Here is a 16,581-nt window from a genome sequence, read left to right on the forward strand (position 1 = left end):
TTATTTCAGGGGACCACAATTTGAATTAATGGCATCTGCAAGGTTAACGTTGGACGACACAGATGATAATATTCATACCCACGATTTGGTCATTAACAATTTAGGTAAATTATTTAATTTCAAGTTCAGTTTTTCTTTCTTCTTATTTTATAGTTTACTTATTTTATGTTTTATTATAGAAAATAAAAATCACGCTCTACCTCTGTTTGGACATTTTTGCTGTCGTCTGGCCGCTCAACCAGACTGTGTGAGCAAGGAAATATGTACAGGAAATATTAATTTGAATGGCCGAAATTGTTGGGCTCGTCTACAGGGATTCGAAATACAAACCTGGGAATCGAGAAAATTAGCTGAAGAAGATCAAAGTCCTGCTCATGTCATCACTGTTAATAGAGTGAATATAATTTTTATTTAATTATATTTTTGACAAAATTTAAATTCAATTAAATTTCAATTAATTTCCTGCTTAATTTTAAATAATTTAAAACTGAAAGACAAATTAATTTTTCAGGAAACTTCTATTCAACCATCAAAATCTTCGAAAGAATTACGCATTATTAACACTATCGATGGCGCTGAGAAGACAACAACAATTAAATTAGATTCGAGTGAAGAGGCTCAAAAATGGCTGAGACAATTAAATACTCACGTCAAGGATCATCTTAGATGGAAACATGCTGCCGAATCTCTGCAAAATGTACCTTGTGTCGATACTGCTAGAAATTCATTTATAGGAAATAAGAGGCAAGGATCATTGTACGATGAGACACCTTTAATTGGTTTGTGGTTTTTCTTTTTCTAAAATATATATGTTTTAAAAATTTTATTTATGTTTACTTGATAAGTAATTTAAACTTTATAAAATTAATTATAATTCATTGATTTTTGTCTTATGCTGTTCATAACAATTTTCTGTCACAAATTTTCATTAAGTTTTTTTTAGCGTAGAAATGTTTTCAAAAAGAAAGCGTGGAGAAAATTAAAAAAAATTTGAAAATATAAAATAAGTACTAAATTTAAATATTTCAGAATCTGATTATACCTCTTCGCGACCAACGGTGCAGGAAATCTTCGGATTATCATCAAATTCATCAACACTGAGATTGCGTTCCCATAGTACCAGTGGAACACGAAAACTCGAAACTCTTATGGCCATTCTCCAACAAAAGTCACGATTAGGTTGATAAAATTTACCAATATCAATATATTTTAAAAAAAAGTCTCCAAGAGACTTTTTTTTGTAGCAATTATCTGTTCTTGTGGAACAAGAAACCAGGACGACTTGCTGGACAATTATATATTGTATTTTGCGTAGGAGTTTCCGACAAAGAGACTTGATTATCTTCATAGTCTACTACTCGACTTGAAAAGACTGATTGAAAAGAAATGTATAAAAGAAAAGAAAACAAAAAAGAAGTGAAAAAGACACTCAAAAAAATAGCAATAATTATGGCATTGCCCGAACATACTCAAGGTTTTTTTTTTAGTTATAAAATGTCATGTAAAAAAAATTTATTTAATTTTGTGTTTTGTAAAAAACTTAATGCGAATAAATTAGGTTTATTTGCGTTAAGAAAATTTTTGCAGGTGAAAAAAATCGTTTACAATATTGAGATTATATGTTTAATATGATCATGTATTTAACAATGTAAACGTAATTAATTTTCCAGAAGTTTGATTTTTATGAGCTTGCATGGAAAAAATGGCTTTTTTTTTTGAATTCGGTGAGGCAATTTTATTTTACTTTTTGCCGAAAATTAACCAATTAATTTGGTTTTCAATAATTAAATGAATTAGAAATTTTTTTTTTTTTGTGAATACGTAATAAATTGAGTTTTTCGAGTATTTTTATGACGTGAATAAAAATTTAAGAAGCGAGCAATAATTTTTATTACGGTTTGCATTCCATGACCCCCTGCTCTTATTTTTTAGGTCGATATTTCTTTATTTCTTTTCACGTTACGATTACCATGAATATTAAAGAAAAGTGTAGAATATTATTGCTAAGTGTAATATTTTTTTTAATGGTATCACTGCTGTGAATTACGATTTTTGTTAATGAATTTATTGAGTCAGTAATTAGCACATATTGAGTTTATGATACAGACACAATTTAATGTATTTCTCAGCGATAATATATGTAAAACTTTGCTTAGAATGATACAATTTATAAAGTGTCAATATTATGCGAATATTCATACTCTTTTTTTTGAAAATTTATTTGAAATTCAATTTATTGTGATTTATGATACGAAATAAATATCAATAAACCCAATTAGAAAATATATACTCTGTTGATTTTCATTTGATTGATTTTCGAAAATAGATTTTCTTATATATTATTTAGTGTTCAGTAAAATGATTTCTATTTTACAGTTTCTAGTTCTTATTTTTATTCACATACAAACGTAAACTTTTATCAAGTTGTTTTGTATAATAAAGATCATAAAAATTAATAAAACGGCTTAATGACCTATTTATATATACAACTATTTTTCGTTAATTATCAAAATCGGCATGAATATTTTTAAGATTTCCTTTCATTCACTTTGTTCAATGATTTTTTACCTTGAATATACATACTATATACAATAGCAAGAAGCGTGAATCCTTGGAAAGTAACTCTAGCACGCATAGCATATTGTTGCTGTCGACTATTGCCTCTTTTTAATTGAATAACACCGTATGTCAGTGCTCCTATCGTTGCCAAAATACCTGAAGATAAAATTAAAATCTATTACACTTTTCTTATAAAGTATTATAGTTAAATAAATTGCGTTATTTAGCTATATAAGATTATTTCTATTTTTGTTTATTATGATAGGTTATGTTTAGCCTTTTTTCGCACGCAATATTAAATCACAAAACATTATATACCTTAACACGATAGAAAAATATAAAAATAAATTTACTTAAGATTAATAATTTTTTAATAAAAAAAAATATATATTTACCAATTGGTACTGTTGGAGTTTCTTTACACTTGCGAACTAACTTTTCATAGGGAGTTTCATGAGTATTCTCTTCATAGAGAAAACTGTAATCAGCTTGATCAATTTTAGGGGTCACTTTAGGAATCCATTCAGCTACATTAGTTTTTTCCGTATTCGACATTTTCATATATATTTATTCTTTAATTCTTTAATTTTGATAATTCATTCGAATCGTATACTGAATACTGCACGTTTTATAGTTTGTTTTATTTTTATACAAAACACGCCGTTTCGGTGAGGAAAGGAAACAAAATTGTAGATCAAAGAGGAATCTACTTTTTCTCATGTTGTTAATAAAAAAAACAAAATTTAAGTAATTATCTGTAAATTAATTTTTTTATTTTAAAAAATTAGAAATTACTTCTAACTTACTTCACGTATAAAAACAACTTTTATATACAATATTAATCCTATTAGTTTCTTAAGAATCTTTTGAATTATTACATGGCATCGAAATCGTCTCTCTGTAAAAGAAATTCAATTCAGTAATCTTTATCCAAAAAACAAGTATCAAATTTCATACAATTTTTTTATATAGAAAGTAATCAAAAGAAACTTTTTATTACTTACAGCATTATTATATGCCATTATATGTTTCTTAATTGCTGATGTATCGACCCATGTTACAAAGTCCTCCAAATTTCTTTAAATAAATGTTCCAAATTAAAATGTTAATCTCAGTAAAATTTTATTATTAGAAAGCAAACCAATATTAAATCTTAGGAAACAAAAAACAGAAATTACCTCGTTACAAGAAATGCTGGATCCTTAACTACTTCAGCACCAACTCGTACATGTCCTTGTTCAATTAATTGTACTGCCATTTTTAAATTTTCACTCATTTTATTTCGAACCATTAAAACTGGTAATCGTCGTCGACAAAACGAACTGGCATTTACTTTCTGACATAGTGATAAGTCCCATTTTGTAGGAATTAGGCCCATCATGTATAATTTTTCAAGTAATATAGCACTTTGTTCGGAACGAAAAGGATGATCTTGATCAATTTCTTTAATTTTTTTACCAACTTCGCGAATTTCACGTGCTAATTGATTATATCTGTAATGTAATAGTGAATTAATCTATTAGATAATTAATATATAATAATAAACTGATTAATTATAATAATTAATATACTATTATTATCTGTATTAATAATTAATAACAATTATAAAAATGGTAAATATATTACTTAAGTTTTATAGGTTATGTACTTACGTCGTGTAATCACTACGCTTTTGAATACGATAACGTTTCAAGATTTTCACTTCGTGTAAATTATTATCAGCTTTCCATGAAATAAAATCGACCTTCTTTAATAATTTTTGTTCGTGATACTTTAATTTTCGGACCATTTTGACTAAATTAATTAAAGAATTGTTAAGACAAGTCAACAATGTGACCAAGTGAAGTATCGATTGTTGTTGGAATCGCTTTTGAAATTGCGATAGTATCGATTCAGTCTTTTGTTTTTTTTTTTTACAGTGAATAACATTTTATTATGTTAGATAACAATAATAATTCTTTTTTATAAATATTCAGTACATATATTTAATAAATTTGAAACAATATTATCAATTATATTAACAGTATACTAATTATATTTCAAATTACGCGCTAAATCGCAGTTTCGATTACAGTTCGAGAAATTCGATATGCATTTCGTGTAGAGGTTAGTTTAGCTGCGGATCTCATGTCAAATGTGTCAAATTCTTTCGTGTTCTTTCATTGTCTTTCTTTTCTTATAAAACTGAGTTTATTCGTAAGTTGTGTCGTTGCAAAAATTTTCTCCAAAGTGTCACAATAAAAATTTACTATAAAATATTTTTACAATAATTTTAACATTTGCAGTTTTCCGCATTTTTGCCGAAGTGCAGATCATTTCCCCACAACTTGTGATATAGATAAAGTGCTTTTATTGAAAGTGACTATATAATATTATTAAAATTTTATAGTGATGTTCTTTTAAACATTATAAATCTAAAGTAATAGTGTTTAAACGTGCAATTCTTAAAGGTGCCGAATTATAATCCAGCATGTCTGTATTTTATTTATTTCTTATAAGTTCTATTTTTATATATTTAATTTAAGTAATATCTTATTATTCTTTATTATTAATATATTTATAAGTTATTAAATTTATAATTTACTATTTATTGAATATTTTTCTATAATACAGTTCTCAAATCAGAAATTATTATTATTGTTATTATATATTGTTGCCATCCTGAACAATATTGATTTTCTATTGTTTCAAGCACACTTTTCCTTACCCTTTGAATTCCTACTTCTTTTCGTTATAATAATTTGTTTCTAATTTTTTCAGAAAAAATTGTTTTTTATAACATATTTGTATTTTAATATTACATTTAACAATGACTATTCTTTGTCGAAAATTATTTTAATTATAATTTTTTTAGTTTTTATTTATATTGTCTTTCTTTTCAGTGGATTTGTATTATTTAATTTATCATTTATCGTATTGACCATTAATCTTTTTTTCTCAGCTTTCGACTGATATAAAATTTTAAATATAATTAATATACAAGTATATTTTAAAGAAAGTATAAAAAATGACATTCACAATGATTACTGGAGTAATGACATCAGTCTCCTTGAGGAGATGTTTTTACTTGTCAGCAGTGGTTTTGGTGCTTTCAACATTAATGGCAGCAGTTATAATTGTAAAATTAACACCATTGGAATCAATTAAATGTCAACCTCATCCGGTTACACCGGGTGTCGAATGGAGTACGGTTGTGAATCAACAAATTGATCCTATAACAACACCGAAAGTAATTGAAAATAATGATCAAAAGGAAATGAACAACAGAAGATATAAAGAGATGAGAGAGAAAAGTGTTCAAAATAAAATTGCTCGTATGTCACGACGTATGAGAAATAAGATTCTTCCACTTTTAAATAGTTCCGTTATTGTCGAACCCAATTATAATATTCATATATTTTATTATCCTTGGTATCGATCCAAGGAATACGATGGAAATTGGAAGCATTGGAATCATGATTATTTGCCAAACTGGAAAAAAAATGATAAAAGAATCTTTCCACAAGGAAGTCATGATCCCCCGGCCGATATTGGTGCTAATTTTTATCCTGATTTGGGTTGTTACAGTTCTTTTGATCCCAAAGTAATTAAATACTTATTATCTATTTTAATCGATATTATGATGTCCATATTTTGTTAATGAAATCATTTTAAAATTCATTTTTAAAATAGGAAAGCTTTTAATGAAAGTTATATTTACAGGTGATTGATTTGCATATGAAGCAATTAAAAGACACGGGAATTGGCGTTGCAATTGTTTCATGGACTCCTCAAACAGTCGCCGATAATACTGACATATTAATGCCAGACTTATTGGATGCAGCACATCGTTATCAATTAAAAGTTGCACCACAAATAGAACCATACGAGGGAAGGAATCCAATTAATTTACTGGATCATATAAAATATTTATTCACAAATTATGGATCGCATCCTGCGCTTTATAGACTAAAAAGAGAAGACGAGTAAGTAAACTGATACTTTTTTTGTAAACGTTATCTTGATAGGAAAATAAATGAATTTTTAAAATGTTTCAGTGGAGCAATTTTACCAGTTATTTACATTTACGACTCGTACGTTTTTCCATCCAGTGCTTGGTGGGAATTATTATCGGAGAGAGGAAATTTGACTTTAAGAGGCTCAGAAATGGATGCTTTTTATATAGGTTTATTAGTGGAATCTCAGCACAAAAGTCATATTAAAAAATCACATTTTGATGGATTTTATACTTACTTCGCGGTAAATGGCTTCAGCTATGGAAGTACCTGGAAAAATTGGAAGGATTTGAATAAATTTGCCGTTCAAAATAAACTTCTCTTTATTCCAAGTGTTGGGCCCGGCTATGCAGATACACAGGTATAAAAAAAATTCAAAAAGAAAATAAAAAATTGAAATCATAATTATTTTTGCAAAATAAAAAAAAATAATTTCCTCTTGAATTTCGATTTGAGGTACGTCCTTGGAACATGGATAACACGAGGCCACGTCGTCATGGACAATATTATGAAGTTGCATGGAGAACTGCTTTAAGTAGCGGAGCAACGACAATTTCAATAACTTCATTCAATGAATGGCATGAAGGAACACAAATAGAACCAGCAAAACCAGCAAGTAACAAAGACTTTACATATTTAGATTATGAACCAGAAGGTCCTAATTTTTACCTAAATTTGACCAAACGGTGGGTTCAACAATTCACGGAAAGATACAAAGCTCAATAAGTATAAAAATTATTATTATTATTCTATAACGACGTATTTTAATCTTCTATACAGAAAAAAAAGAACTTTTATCCATTCATCATCAAGCATATCTGTTACAGATAAAATTCATCATGTCTCTCTAATATAAAATTTCTCTTCAAGTATTTTGAAATTTTACTCATTTTTCTATTCGTCTCTCGAAAAAGTTGAAAATTTTTAAATTTTTGAAGAGAACAAGTATTTTTACCAATTTAAATATAAAAAAAATATGATGCTAATAGAGTCTGGAGATAACAATATTAATACATAATAATTCGGGGAAGAATAATCGATACTTCGGGTCTATTAAAAAATGTTGTGATAAATATTATGAAAAAGTCGCATTTAATTGATTACTAATTTATTAATGTGTCTATTGTTAATTTTTATTAAAATTTGGAATTTTGTTAGAAAAAAAACAATATTTTAACAAACGTATTATATTTTTGAATATCAAGAAAAAATATTTAAATAATTTTCTTTTTCAGATTTAATATTAATTATTAAACAAAAAATATTATTTAATAATTAAATTATACCTTCTTTTTTTAAAAATATTTTTAAGACTTAACTCTTTCTTTTTCAGCATTAACTGACTTAGAGAATCAATTTTTCTTGTCTTTATTATTATAATATCAACCAAGTGATAATATTGATGAATTTAATAATTTCTTTTTAGAGAAATATAAAAAACATTCTTTCACTCTTTCTTCAATATTTTATACTCTAATACTTAAACTGTCTTAAGCAGTTTCTTATATAAAAAAAAATATTTATGGACAGCCGACAGTGTATTGCTTTATAGTGATTAAAAAAATAATGAATTACTTAATTAATAACAAAAGAATTTGAATTTTGTAAATTAAAATTGAATTTGTAAATTGTAATTAAATTCATAAATTAAAATGGAATTTCTAAATAATAATTAAATTCTAAATTAAAATTTACGAATTAAAGTTGAATATAATTAATTTAATTAGTTCTAATAATGATATTTAATTCTAATGTGTTATCATTTATTTATAATTATGAATGTGATAAATTTTACTGTTTAAGAATTTGTTAAATATTTTTTTACTACCAACTGAGTTACAATTTTCTCATTCGAATTATCGATGAGAATATTAATTAATTTTGAAACATATTAGTGTACTTTAATCAGGGTTCTTTATATTATGGCTTTAAATATTTAATAATTATTAATACTCATATTGCGTAATAAGTATTTAACAAAATTAAATGTATTCTTCATAAACTAATATTTTCCTTGCCGAAAAAAATATTATAACAAAAGTAATCGTCACTTAATAAAAATAAAACTTTATCATTTAAAACTTTATTATATGCCTATATATTACTTTTCTTATAATACTTTTTTCATAAGAATAAATAATTAATAAATAACATGTACCAAAGAATTAGGTTTTGTGAAAAGAAATTTGAATTTTGTGAAATATTGGTGACCAATGTTGATACAATAATCTAATATTAATAATGGCGAGGTTGAATTCTAGTCACGAAACAAAAGAAAGGGAATAAATTTCTTCCACGAAAGCTAAGCACTAAATTTTGGATACTCCATTTGGATACACCAAAAATTCAAGTCGAGAAATATTTTTTTTTCCATTGATCTAATAAAATTTCTAATTGTAATTTCAATTTTTTTCTTAAATAAATCCGAAAAAATAAATTTTCAAACAAATAATATCTCATACATTTGTAAATATATATAACATAAAAAATTTTAATTCAAAAAATCTCGGAAAATTTTTGGTGTACCTTTATTGTATGTATATTATAGACAATAATCAATCCCTGTTCTTAACACTTACAGGGTATTTCTTCCTGTATAATCTTTGTAGGATTTTAATCAAGTTACATTCACATTAAATAATAATCTTAAAATTTATATCCAAAGCATATCTATTTAGTAATTTAGATTTTTCAACTTATCGTGTTGTATAAATGTTAAAATTTTATTATATAAAATGTATTTCAAAATAATCATAATAATTGGTCCTCAAAGAAAAATTTTTCCATAATGATTCAACAATAATTTTTATTGAATTCTCTTTTCTTTCTAGAAAAACAAAAAAAATGTCTGTAACTAATAATAATAAGAATTAATAACAACAAAATAATAATAGTCGATTTATTATTTAAGCTTCGATAATTTATTTGACGAATTGCTATATACATATCTAGAACATAATAATTCTAGGATTGATATTGTAATATTCAAGTTACACTTTTAATAATATAAGCACTGATCTCATGTTTATCATTATAAAATATTGTTTGAAACATGTGCAAAAGAATAATTGCACAAAAAACGGGTAAATAAAATTACATTCATTCAAATTCCTGAAAATTATGGATTTTTTGACCCACTGATAGATATAAATTATTAAAAAACTATAAACAATTTATTAAACAGAAAAAAAATAAATAAAAATTCAAACGTAACTTTTTTATAACTTATAAAATAATAGGTTGAACTTCATAAAATTAAAAAAAAGACGAGAGACCATTTAAAAAGAACATTATATTTATAGGACACATTTATATTTGTAGCACAAATTTCGTTCTTTTTTTTTTGATAAATATACATTTTTTTTAAATATTCATTACACATTTACATTATCAATAAAAACATAAAATAGTTGCATGTGTGAATACTTTCAATTGGTATTTAGCTTCTTGTAAATATAAAATAATTTTATTTACAGTAATTAATACTATTCTACATTATATACTTTCCATTAGAATTGATTTCAAATTTTATTAGATGTTAAAAAAAACCAAAAAAGATATTAAAAATTGATTTTAAATTTTTCAGAAAATAATGTTAGAGAAAGATCTTAAAAAGAATACATACAATTAGAGAAAAGAAATCTGAAAAAACATGCAAAGTAGTATGTACAGATTTATTGAAATTCGATTTTTCAATTTTACAATAATAAAATGGAGTTGTATGGATGAATATACTTTTTCAATACACAAAAGAATAAACAAAAAAAAAATCACTGTACATAATACTCAAATCGACAAAATATAAACAATGGATTTTGTATCAAATTCTTTTTGATACAATATTTGTTTTACAAGCGAAAAAATCTAAAAAATATGCTTTTGTCAAATTTGAAAAATTAATCCGAGTTTTGTCTTTGAGAAAAAATATTCTCTGTATCAGTTCTGCTTTGATTTAAGTGTTTAAAGTGAATTTAAAGACTTTAGTTAGCTTTAAATTTGTCTTTTTTAAACTTAAAAAACATAGCTTGAATTTTTTGCTTTAATGTTTGTTATAAAGTACCAATATGAAATATTTTTAATTACACTATACACAGATATAATTTTGATTTCGGCTCTTTTGGATTCCTCAGTTCCACAAACAGCAAATGCTACTACAATTATCAGTCAAAGATTAAAAATTTATAGAATATTTAAGCAAAAATGAGCATTTTCATTGTTATATGATATACATATATATATAAATTTGCATAATAACGACACAAATGGACTGAATATGGATTTACGGTACAATTAGAGCTTAACTACATTTTTCTACTCTTTTTAAACATTCCTTCTCTTTGATGTGCAATAAAGTCGAAGGTAAAAATGCAGAGCAAATAATTTTTTGTGTATATATGAGACTAAATACTGGTACTTTAAAATTTAATTTTCACAGCATTATCATTCTTAAAAAACATCGAGTTTCTCGGATTTTTTAAAATATTGGAGTTTTTTTTTCTTGTTCAATATTATTATTCTGAAAGTTCTCTTTTTTTCTATCATTGAAAAAAGAATAACTCTCAGATAATTCTCTATTGAGAATTGAAAAGATTATATTTGAAAAATATTATCAAGCTTCGATGACTGGAAGAATGTATTGGCTTGATTTTTTTTTCTATTTGTACGCTTGTATTAAAAAATATTCGGAAAGCAATATTCGTTGAGACATTCCGAAAATTCGTCTTTTTTCCCATTTTTAGTATAGAAATCATTTCACTTTTTTTCTTAATATTACAAACGTATACACTCACAATTTTTTCTCTTTTTCTTTTTTGCAATTACTGAGAGAGACAGAGTCGTAAAAAATGTATTACAGTAAGTACAATGGACAATATATATATTTATATTATATATATATATATATTCGATATTTTTTTTATTTTACTATCAAGAATCCTTGTATGCTGACAATAAATTTGTCAAAATTGTCTTTGAACTTAAGCTTTGTTGCACGTTCGCCATTTAATGCAACATTCGCTGTGAGTTCGGTAAAAGCTGCCGCGAGCCTTTCAGCTATTTGTGAATTTGCTTGTGAGGCTATGAGATTCTGGACAATTTGCTGATATTGTTCCTGATAGCAGCAAATTAAATAATACAATGGTATACTCGTGTGAGATATGAGATCCGAATTTATTTGATGATTAAAGATGAGATTTATTATCAGCTGTAAAAAGATTGAAAATGTCCAGAAAAAATGTCACTTTCTTTTCTAGTTTTTTTTTTTTTTTTTTTTGAAGATAACGTTAAATAATAGGAATTAAAAATTTAAACTTACGTTCATAAATGGGGCCATGAGTTGACCCCTTGGTCGTCCTTGTTTAATTTCCTTAAAAATATGCATGGCCATAACATGGACAATATCACAGCACAAAATAGTAACGTCGTGTCCAAATGAGAAAAAACCCAATTCCACAGAGACGAGTAATTGTTGCAGTAAATCTGCCGGCAGTGCACAAACCTTCTCAGGATAAACTTCACACACAAAGGTGATCATTTTAAAATACCTAATAAAAAGGAGAAAGCCAATTAATAATTTTTCACATAATTTCATATCGAAAAAGCAATTAAAAAAAGACTCACTGTAAACATAAAGAGGGGAATTTAAGTAAATCAATGGTCATCATGGGCATCACAATATTCAAACCATACAAAAATACATTCACAGACGTGAAAGGTTGATCGCGACTAGAATCAGGATCCGGGAGACTTAAGTCAAAAATATCTTTGCTGAGTAAGTTCGTTAAAAGTTTCATAAGTAGAAGGATATCCTGAAAACTATCTTCCTCAGCTGTTGTATCGACAGTCAATCGATTACTGTTACATCGTGCATACGTTTGTACAGTATGCAAACATGCTTGAAACATTTGTGTGCTATTTGACTGTAATTAATTTAAAAATGACTATTAATTTTCTTTCTACTCTTAAAATTCAAAAAAACAAAAGAAATATTTTACCTCCGTTAAATAGCAAAGCATTCCTTTCGAGCACTCGCAAAATAATTCTAAAATAAGTTGCACCACTTGCTCATAATTATTGTATAACGATAGAAGTTGAGGAAGTTCATTTAGAATAACACTCGTGTATTGAAAAACAATATCAACTGTTGAACTCTGAACTCCTTGAACGACCCCTGAAATAAATAATGATTTTTTTTTATTAACGATTAGAAAATAATTAGTAAAAAGTGAAAAGGAGTAAAAAATTTTACCAATAATTGATTCGAGTATATCAATAATTTGAACTTTAACATTCTCCTGATGATAGGTTCTCGAGAATGATTCATTGGAGATTATTTCCTTGAATCTATTTTGTAAAGGTTGTAAAGTTTGCAACCAATATTGTTCCTTTGTATTTGCATCTTGAATAGCTCCGCCAACTTGAACAATTGCTTTCGATAAACCTCGTTTAGCAATTTGTGACAAATCAAAATGTGCCTTTGTCGCTAAATCGACCAATCTCGCAAAATGATCGGATTTCAGTAAAGCCCCAGATCTACAATATTGAAAATTAAGACAAAATAGAATAATAACAATAATACCAGGGGTAAAAAAAGTAAAATCCATACTTGGATTGTGATTGAGCTAATGCCGATAATAATTGAATAATCTCCTTAATTAAAGTTTCCTCTCCTTTAAATGACTCAAGCATATAGAGAACTTTTTCTAATAAAAAGTTAACAGTCCATAAACCTCCAGGGCTATCCTCACCGAATGCTTGCAAAAATATTGTACTAATCTCCGAGTAATTCGCTTCATTTGGCATCAAATAATTTAATGACCAATTGTGTAAAAAATACATGATTGTACTACTTAATTCGGGACTCAAAATATGTGCCGCATTCGCTTCAATAGCAATTTTTTCAATTGCGCTTATTCGAAAAACAGCGGCTGTCAGTCTAACAACGTGATCTGCTGATTGTTCAGCACCATTTATGTCCGATAAATTACTTTGTGGTGATGCCAAAAGTTGTAACGTTGTATTTACATCAACTTGGCCATTTTGTACCTAAAAATATTTGTTATAATTTTTTTTATAAACTGTGTATGTCAAATTTTTGTTATTTTTTACCTGTTTCATGCTGTAGCGCATAATTTCAGATGGCATTGTCGCCACTTCTCCTTCCGATTCCATGCAGAGAACGTGAGTCGCAAGAAGAATAATCCAATGCAAATCTTCGTAAAGGTTTTCAAGAGACATACTACCTGAAATTTTTAATGTCTCAGGTTGACTTACTATACTACTAAGTTGAGCTCGCAATCTGCTCGTTCGATCCTCAAGAAGTCGAGCTAAAAGTGGTAGCGAGTGACCAAGAATTTCTCTTCCCAATTTTCCTGAAAACAAATTACGAAAAAAAATAGTGTCACTTATTTTTTCAAGCAAAAAATCAGTGAAAACAATTATTTACCTATACTGTGTAACTGATAATTAAATTTAGTTCTATCGTCTTCCTCGGACGAATTAATTTCTTCGTTGCTGAGTTCTCTACCTCCTGTTCCTTTACTACCATCAGGAGGCGATAAGTGGCACTGAAGGTACGTATTAAATATTTGTACAAAACTATTTTCATTAAATTCATTATAACACACATTATAATGGCTTGTAATTGTGCTCCAAATGTCGAGCATTCTCTCAAAGGCTTCCATATATAAACAATCATCTGCACACATCTAAACAAAAATAATATTGAAATTAGTGGAAAAAAAAGTTAGACCAAAAAGTGATTGTTTTAAATTACACACTTACAGATTCCTCTCGAGCAGCACCTTCAGCAAATAGACAAGTTAATCTCGTGATTTGTTCCATAAATGATTTAAATAAATCTTCTGGTAATGATTTTAATGTACTTTGGAAGAATGTCATGATTTTTCTTATAATTCTAGCAATTCCAAGAGCTTCCTGATCGATAATTTCAATGTTCGAGAGAAGCTTGAGAAAATTTTGTAAATACACCGTCAAATATTGTAATTTGCCATTATTTGAGAAACCAAACATATTTAAACTTCCCAATTGAACAAGACAACTTCTTGCATGATGAGCAAGTTGTAAATTAGTACGCACTTTCCAATAGAGAGTAAAAAATAAGTCTAATACAGCCGGATCGAGAATCACATCTTGCCAAGAACTATTCAAACGCAATGATGGTACATCTGATTCATGAACAGTTTCAAAAACTCCTATTAATCTTTTTGGCAGTGCAATGGAATTAAGGATAATAAAAATTATTTTTAAATTAAAATAACGTATTTAAAATTTTCAGAATTAAAAATAAAAGTAGAAAATATTTATAAAAAGGATATAATTTGCATAAATGAATCCCCATAAGAGAATGTTGTCTGATATGGCTAAAAGATGTTTGACAAGTGGTAAAGTCTCTTCTCGTATGTTTTCTTTAGTCAATTCTCCGAGTGCTCCAACACAAAATTTAAATATCCTTTTTAAATCAGTCAATTCAAATTGTTCCTTGGCTTTAAAATGAGTCTCCCATGTTAATCCAACATCAGATGATTTTACAGTCGTTGCATACTCTTGCATTAATGACGATATTATGCTACATCCCAAAAGTTGCTTTAAAAGAAAAAAAAAGTTAAAATTTGTTTTTCAAAAATAAGAATTTAAAGAAATATTATTCAATTACCCTTGGCATATCTCCGCTCATAATGAGACCTTCAACTTCATTTAATATCCGACGTCTTTCTTCACCCAAATCCTCCACGCTTCCTCTTTTCACCATAATTGCAATCACTTGTAATATTCTTTCCCTCACAAATAGTGCCAATGTGGATTTGCTGATGATATAATGCAAGAGATATTGTCTCAACGAAACAATATCATCTGGAGGTAAAAATGTCCATTCTCGAATTAGCGCTGATTTTATTAAACCGGCAGATTCAAAGAGGACATAGTCTACGGAACTTGTCTCTAATATTTGTCGACAAAGTTCATAGGGCGATTTTGTTTTTCGAAAAGTCAAGAACACTGCTTCCGCAGACTGTCTCTGCTCGGCGGTTACAATATTTGGAGGTGCCTGCAAAATTTTCATTCATAAATTCAAGTATTCAATTTTTTTAAACTTAAAATTAAAAACATCTATTTCTTTGTTAATAAGTATTTACAATTTCAATAAAATTGTTTTACAATTTCAATTTATCAACTGTTTTCAATTTCAATATTTATCTTTTCCTGGAAGAAAAAATGTGAAAAACTGACATCGAATTAGAAAATTCGGTGTTAAATTAGGTTTAACAAATCTTATAAACTAGAAATTAATTCAAAAGAAAAATTTATTTCAACACCTTTGGTGTTAAGTTTATAATTTATATATGCATTAGAAAGTGAAAAGAAAGCTTCTGAATATAAAAAAAACTCAGATTCCTAAAATAACAAGCTAATTGTGATGAAAGTGGTGTAAATCTAATTTTATACATTTTATATTTTCTCTCCTTTATTGAAAAAAAGATATTATTAATCAATATCTTTAATGATAAATAATTGGTAAAATTTAAACTATAATATTCATTACAATACAAAATTAAAGTAAAAAAGAAATTTATTTATCCATTTGTTCAAAATAAACAAATATGTATTTTCGACTACGATAACATAACCTTCATCCCGAAGGTGTAACATTAAAATTCAATGAATATGGATATAATATAAAGTACGTTTAACGTGTCGAATTAAAAAATAATTATTTAACATTAAATGCTTATTTATAATAGTGTAAATAAACATTTAACTTACTAAAACAACTTGGGCAGCAGCCTCTAATTCCCTTAACACTTGATCAGCCATTTTTACATAAATGTGATAAAAATAATAATTTTTTTCGTCCCCCACCCCTTTATTAATAAAAACAAAGTTACCAACTTAATACCAATACAATTGCGGACATTTTCAAATCACTTTCTCATTGGTCGAAACGAGCGCGTTTATTTAAAATAACTTGTTTGGAATGGCTATTTCAAATATGAGCGGTTATTTCGACCAA

At 26.9% G+C, this 16,581-nt stretch overlaps 5 protein-coding genes across 8 annotated transcripts in view; 2 read left to right on the plus strand and 3 right to left on the minus strand.

Annotated features, from left to right (window-relative positions):
- LOC127281189 (rhotekin-like) overlaps nt 1–2,287 on the plus strand; it is a 35,871-nt gene extending 33,584 nt beyond the window's left edge. For both annotated transcript variants that reach the window (XM_051304790.1, XM_051304798.1), the window contains 4 exons: nt 10–104; nt 180–394; nt 512–779; nt 1,030–2,287. In XM_051304790.1, coding sequence (XP_051160747.1) covers nt 10–104; nt 180–394; nt 512–779; nt 1,030–1,184 — 733 coding nt within the window. In that variant the 3' untranslated portion in view covers nt 1,185–2,287. The remainder of the gene's footprint in view (nt 1–9; nt 105–179; nt 395–511; nt 780–1,029) is intronic.
- On the minus strand, nt 2,090–3,204 carry LOC127281214 (HIG1 domain family member 2A, mitochondrial-like). Its single transcript, XM_051304818.1, has 2 exons — nt 2,955–3,204; nt 2,090–2,715 (listed from the first exon to the last, which is right to left on the minus strand). Exons 1-2 carry the CDS (start codon nt 3,118–3,120, stop codon nt 2,528–2,530), a joined length of 354 nt encoding a protein of 117 aa, XP_051160775.1. The 5' UTR covers nt 3,121–3,204; the 3' UTR covers nt 2,090–2,527.
- A 106-nt stretch (nt 3,205–3,310) lies between these two features.
- On the minus strand, nt 3,311–4,411 carry LOC127281205 (U3 small nucleolar ribonucleoprotein protein IMP3). The gene is made up of 4 exons (XM_051304808.1): nt 4,212–4,411; nt 3,738–4,052; nt 3,564–3,636; nt 3,311–3,457 (listed from the first exon to the last, which is right to left on the minus strand). Exons 1-4 carry the CDS (start codon nt 4,346–4,348, stop codon nt 3,434–3,436), a joined length of 549 nt encoding a protein of 182 aa, XP_051160765.1. The 5' UTR covers nt 4,349–4,411; the 3' UTR covers nt 3,311–3,433.
- A 239-nt stretch (nt 4,412–4,650) lies between these two features.
- On the plus strand, nt 4,651–8,080 carry LOC127281242 (glycoprotein endo-alpha-1,2-mannosidase). 3 transcript variants are annotated; one of them, XM_051304875.1, is made up of 6 exons: nt 4,667–4,755; nt 4,845–5,031; nt 5,501–6,142; nt 6,262–6,524; nt 6,597–6,915; nt 7,011–8,080. In XM_051304875.1, the coding sequence occupies exons 3-6, from the start codon at nt 5,567–5,569 to the stop codon at nt 7,278–7,280; spliced, it is 1,428 nt and encodes a 475-aa protein (XP_051160832.1). In that variant the 5' UTR covers nt 4,667–4,755; nt 4,845–5,031; nt 5,501–5,566; the 3' UTR covers nt 7,281–8,080. The 3 variants fall into 3 exon arrangements, with proteins under 3 accessions (XP_051160818.1, XP_051160824.1, XP_051160832.1); XM_051304861.1 differs by having other exon boundaries at nt 4,651–5,031; XM_051304867.1 differs by having other exon boundaries at nt 4,651–5,009; nt 7,011–8,079.
- Nucleotides 8,081–10,214: 2,134 nt separating this feature from the next.
- LOC127281231 (exportin-4-like) lies at nt 10,215–16,422 on the minus strand. The gene is made up of 12 exons (XM_051304850.1): nt 16,335–16,422; nt 15,229–15,618; nt 14,891–15,158; nt 14,337–14,785; nt 13,999–14,260; nt 13,662–13,924; nt 13,159–13,598; nt 12,802–13,085; nt 12,548–12,723; nt 12,174–12,472; nt 11,869–12,097; nt 10,215–11,757 (listed from the first exon to the last, which is right to left on the minus strand). The coding sequence occupies exons 1-12, from the start codon at nt 16,383–16,385 to the stop codon at nt 11,470–11,472; spliced, it is 3,399 nt and encodes a 1,132-aa protein (XP_051160807.1). The 5' UTR covers nt 16,386–16,422; the 3' UTR covers nt 10,215–11,469.
- Nucleotides 16,423–16,581: the final 159 nt, after the last annotated feature.

Source organism: Leptopilina boulardi, unplaced genomic scaffold (assembly GCF_019393585.1).
Source record: "Leptopilina boulardi isolate dan_hultmark-lab unplaced genomic scaffold, ZJU_Lbou_2.1 LbouV2_112, whole genome shotgun sequence".
Taxonomy (NCBI): domain Eukaryota; kingdom Metazoa; phylum Arthropoda; class Insecta; order Hymenoptera; family Figitidae; genus Leptopilina; species Leptopilina boulardi.

Coding starts and splice junctions, on each gene's coding strand:
- LOC127281214 (XM_051304818.1), bottom strand. CDS start 3,120: ATGAAAATGTCGAATACGGAAAAAACTAATGTAGCTGAATGGATTCCT. Junction 2,716..2,954: donor AACTCCAACAGTACCAATTG/GTAAATATATAT, acceptor TTTTATCTTCAG/GTATTTTGGCAACGATAGGA.
- LOC127281205 (XM_051304808.1), bottom strand. CDS start 4,348: ATGGTCCGAAAATTAAAGTATCACGAACAAAAATTATTAAAGAAGGTC. Junction 3,637..3,737: donor CCAGCATTTCTTGTAACGAG/GTAATTTCTGTT, acceptor ATTTATTTAAAG/AAATTTGGAGGACTTTGTAA. Junction 3,458..3,563: donor TAATGGCATATAATAATGCT/GTAAGTAATAAA, acceptor TTTCTTTTACAG/AGAGACGATTTCGATGCCAT.
- LOC127281242 (XM_051304861.1), top strand. CDS start 5,567: ATGACATTCACAATGATTACTGGAGTAATGACATCAGTCTCCTTGAGG. Junction 6,143..6,261: donor ACAGTTCTTTTGATCCCAAA/GTAATTAAATAC, acceptor TTATATTTACAG/GTGATTGATTTGCATATGAA. Junction 6,916..7,010: donor CCGGCTATGCAGATACACAG/GTATAAAAAAAA, acceptor TTTCGATTTGAG/GTACGTCCTTGGAACATGGA.
- LOC127281231 (XM_051304850.1), bottom strand. CDS start 16,385: ATGGCTGATCAAGTGTTAAGGGAATTAGAGGCTGCTGCCCAAGTTGTT. Junction 15,619..16,334: donor CTGCTGCCCAAGTTGTTTTA/GTAAGTTAAATG, acceptor AAAATTTTGCAG/GCACCTCCAAATATTGTAAC. Junction 11,758..11,868: donor TCATGGCCCCATTTATGAAC/GTAAGTTTAAAT, acceptor ATCTTTTTACAG/CTGATAATAAATCTCATCTT.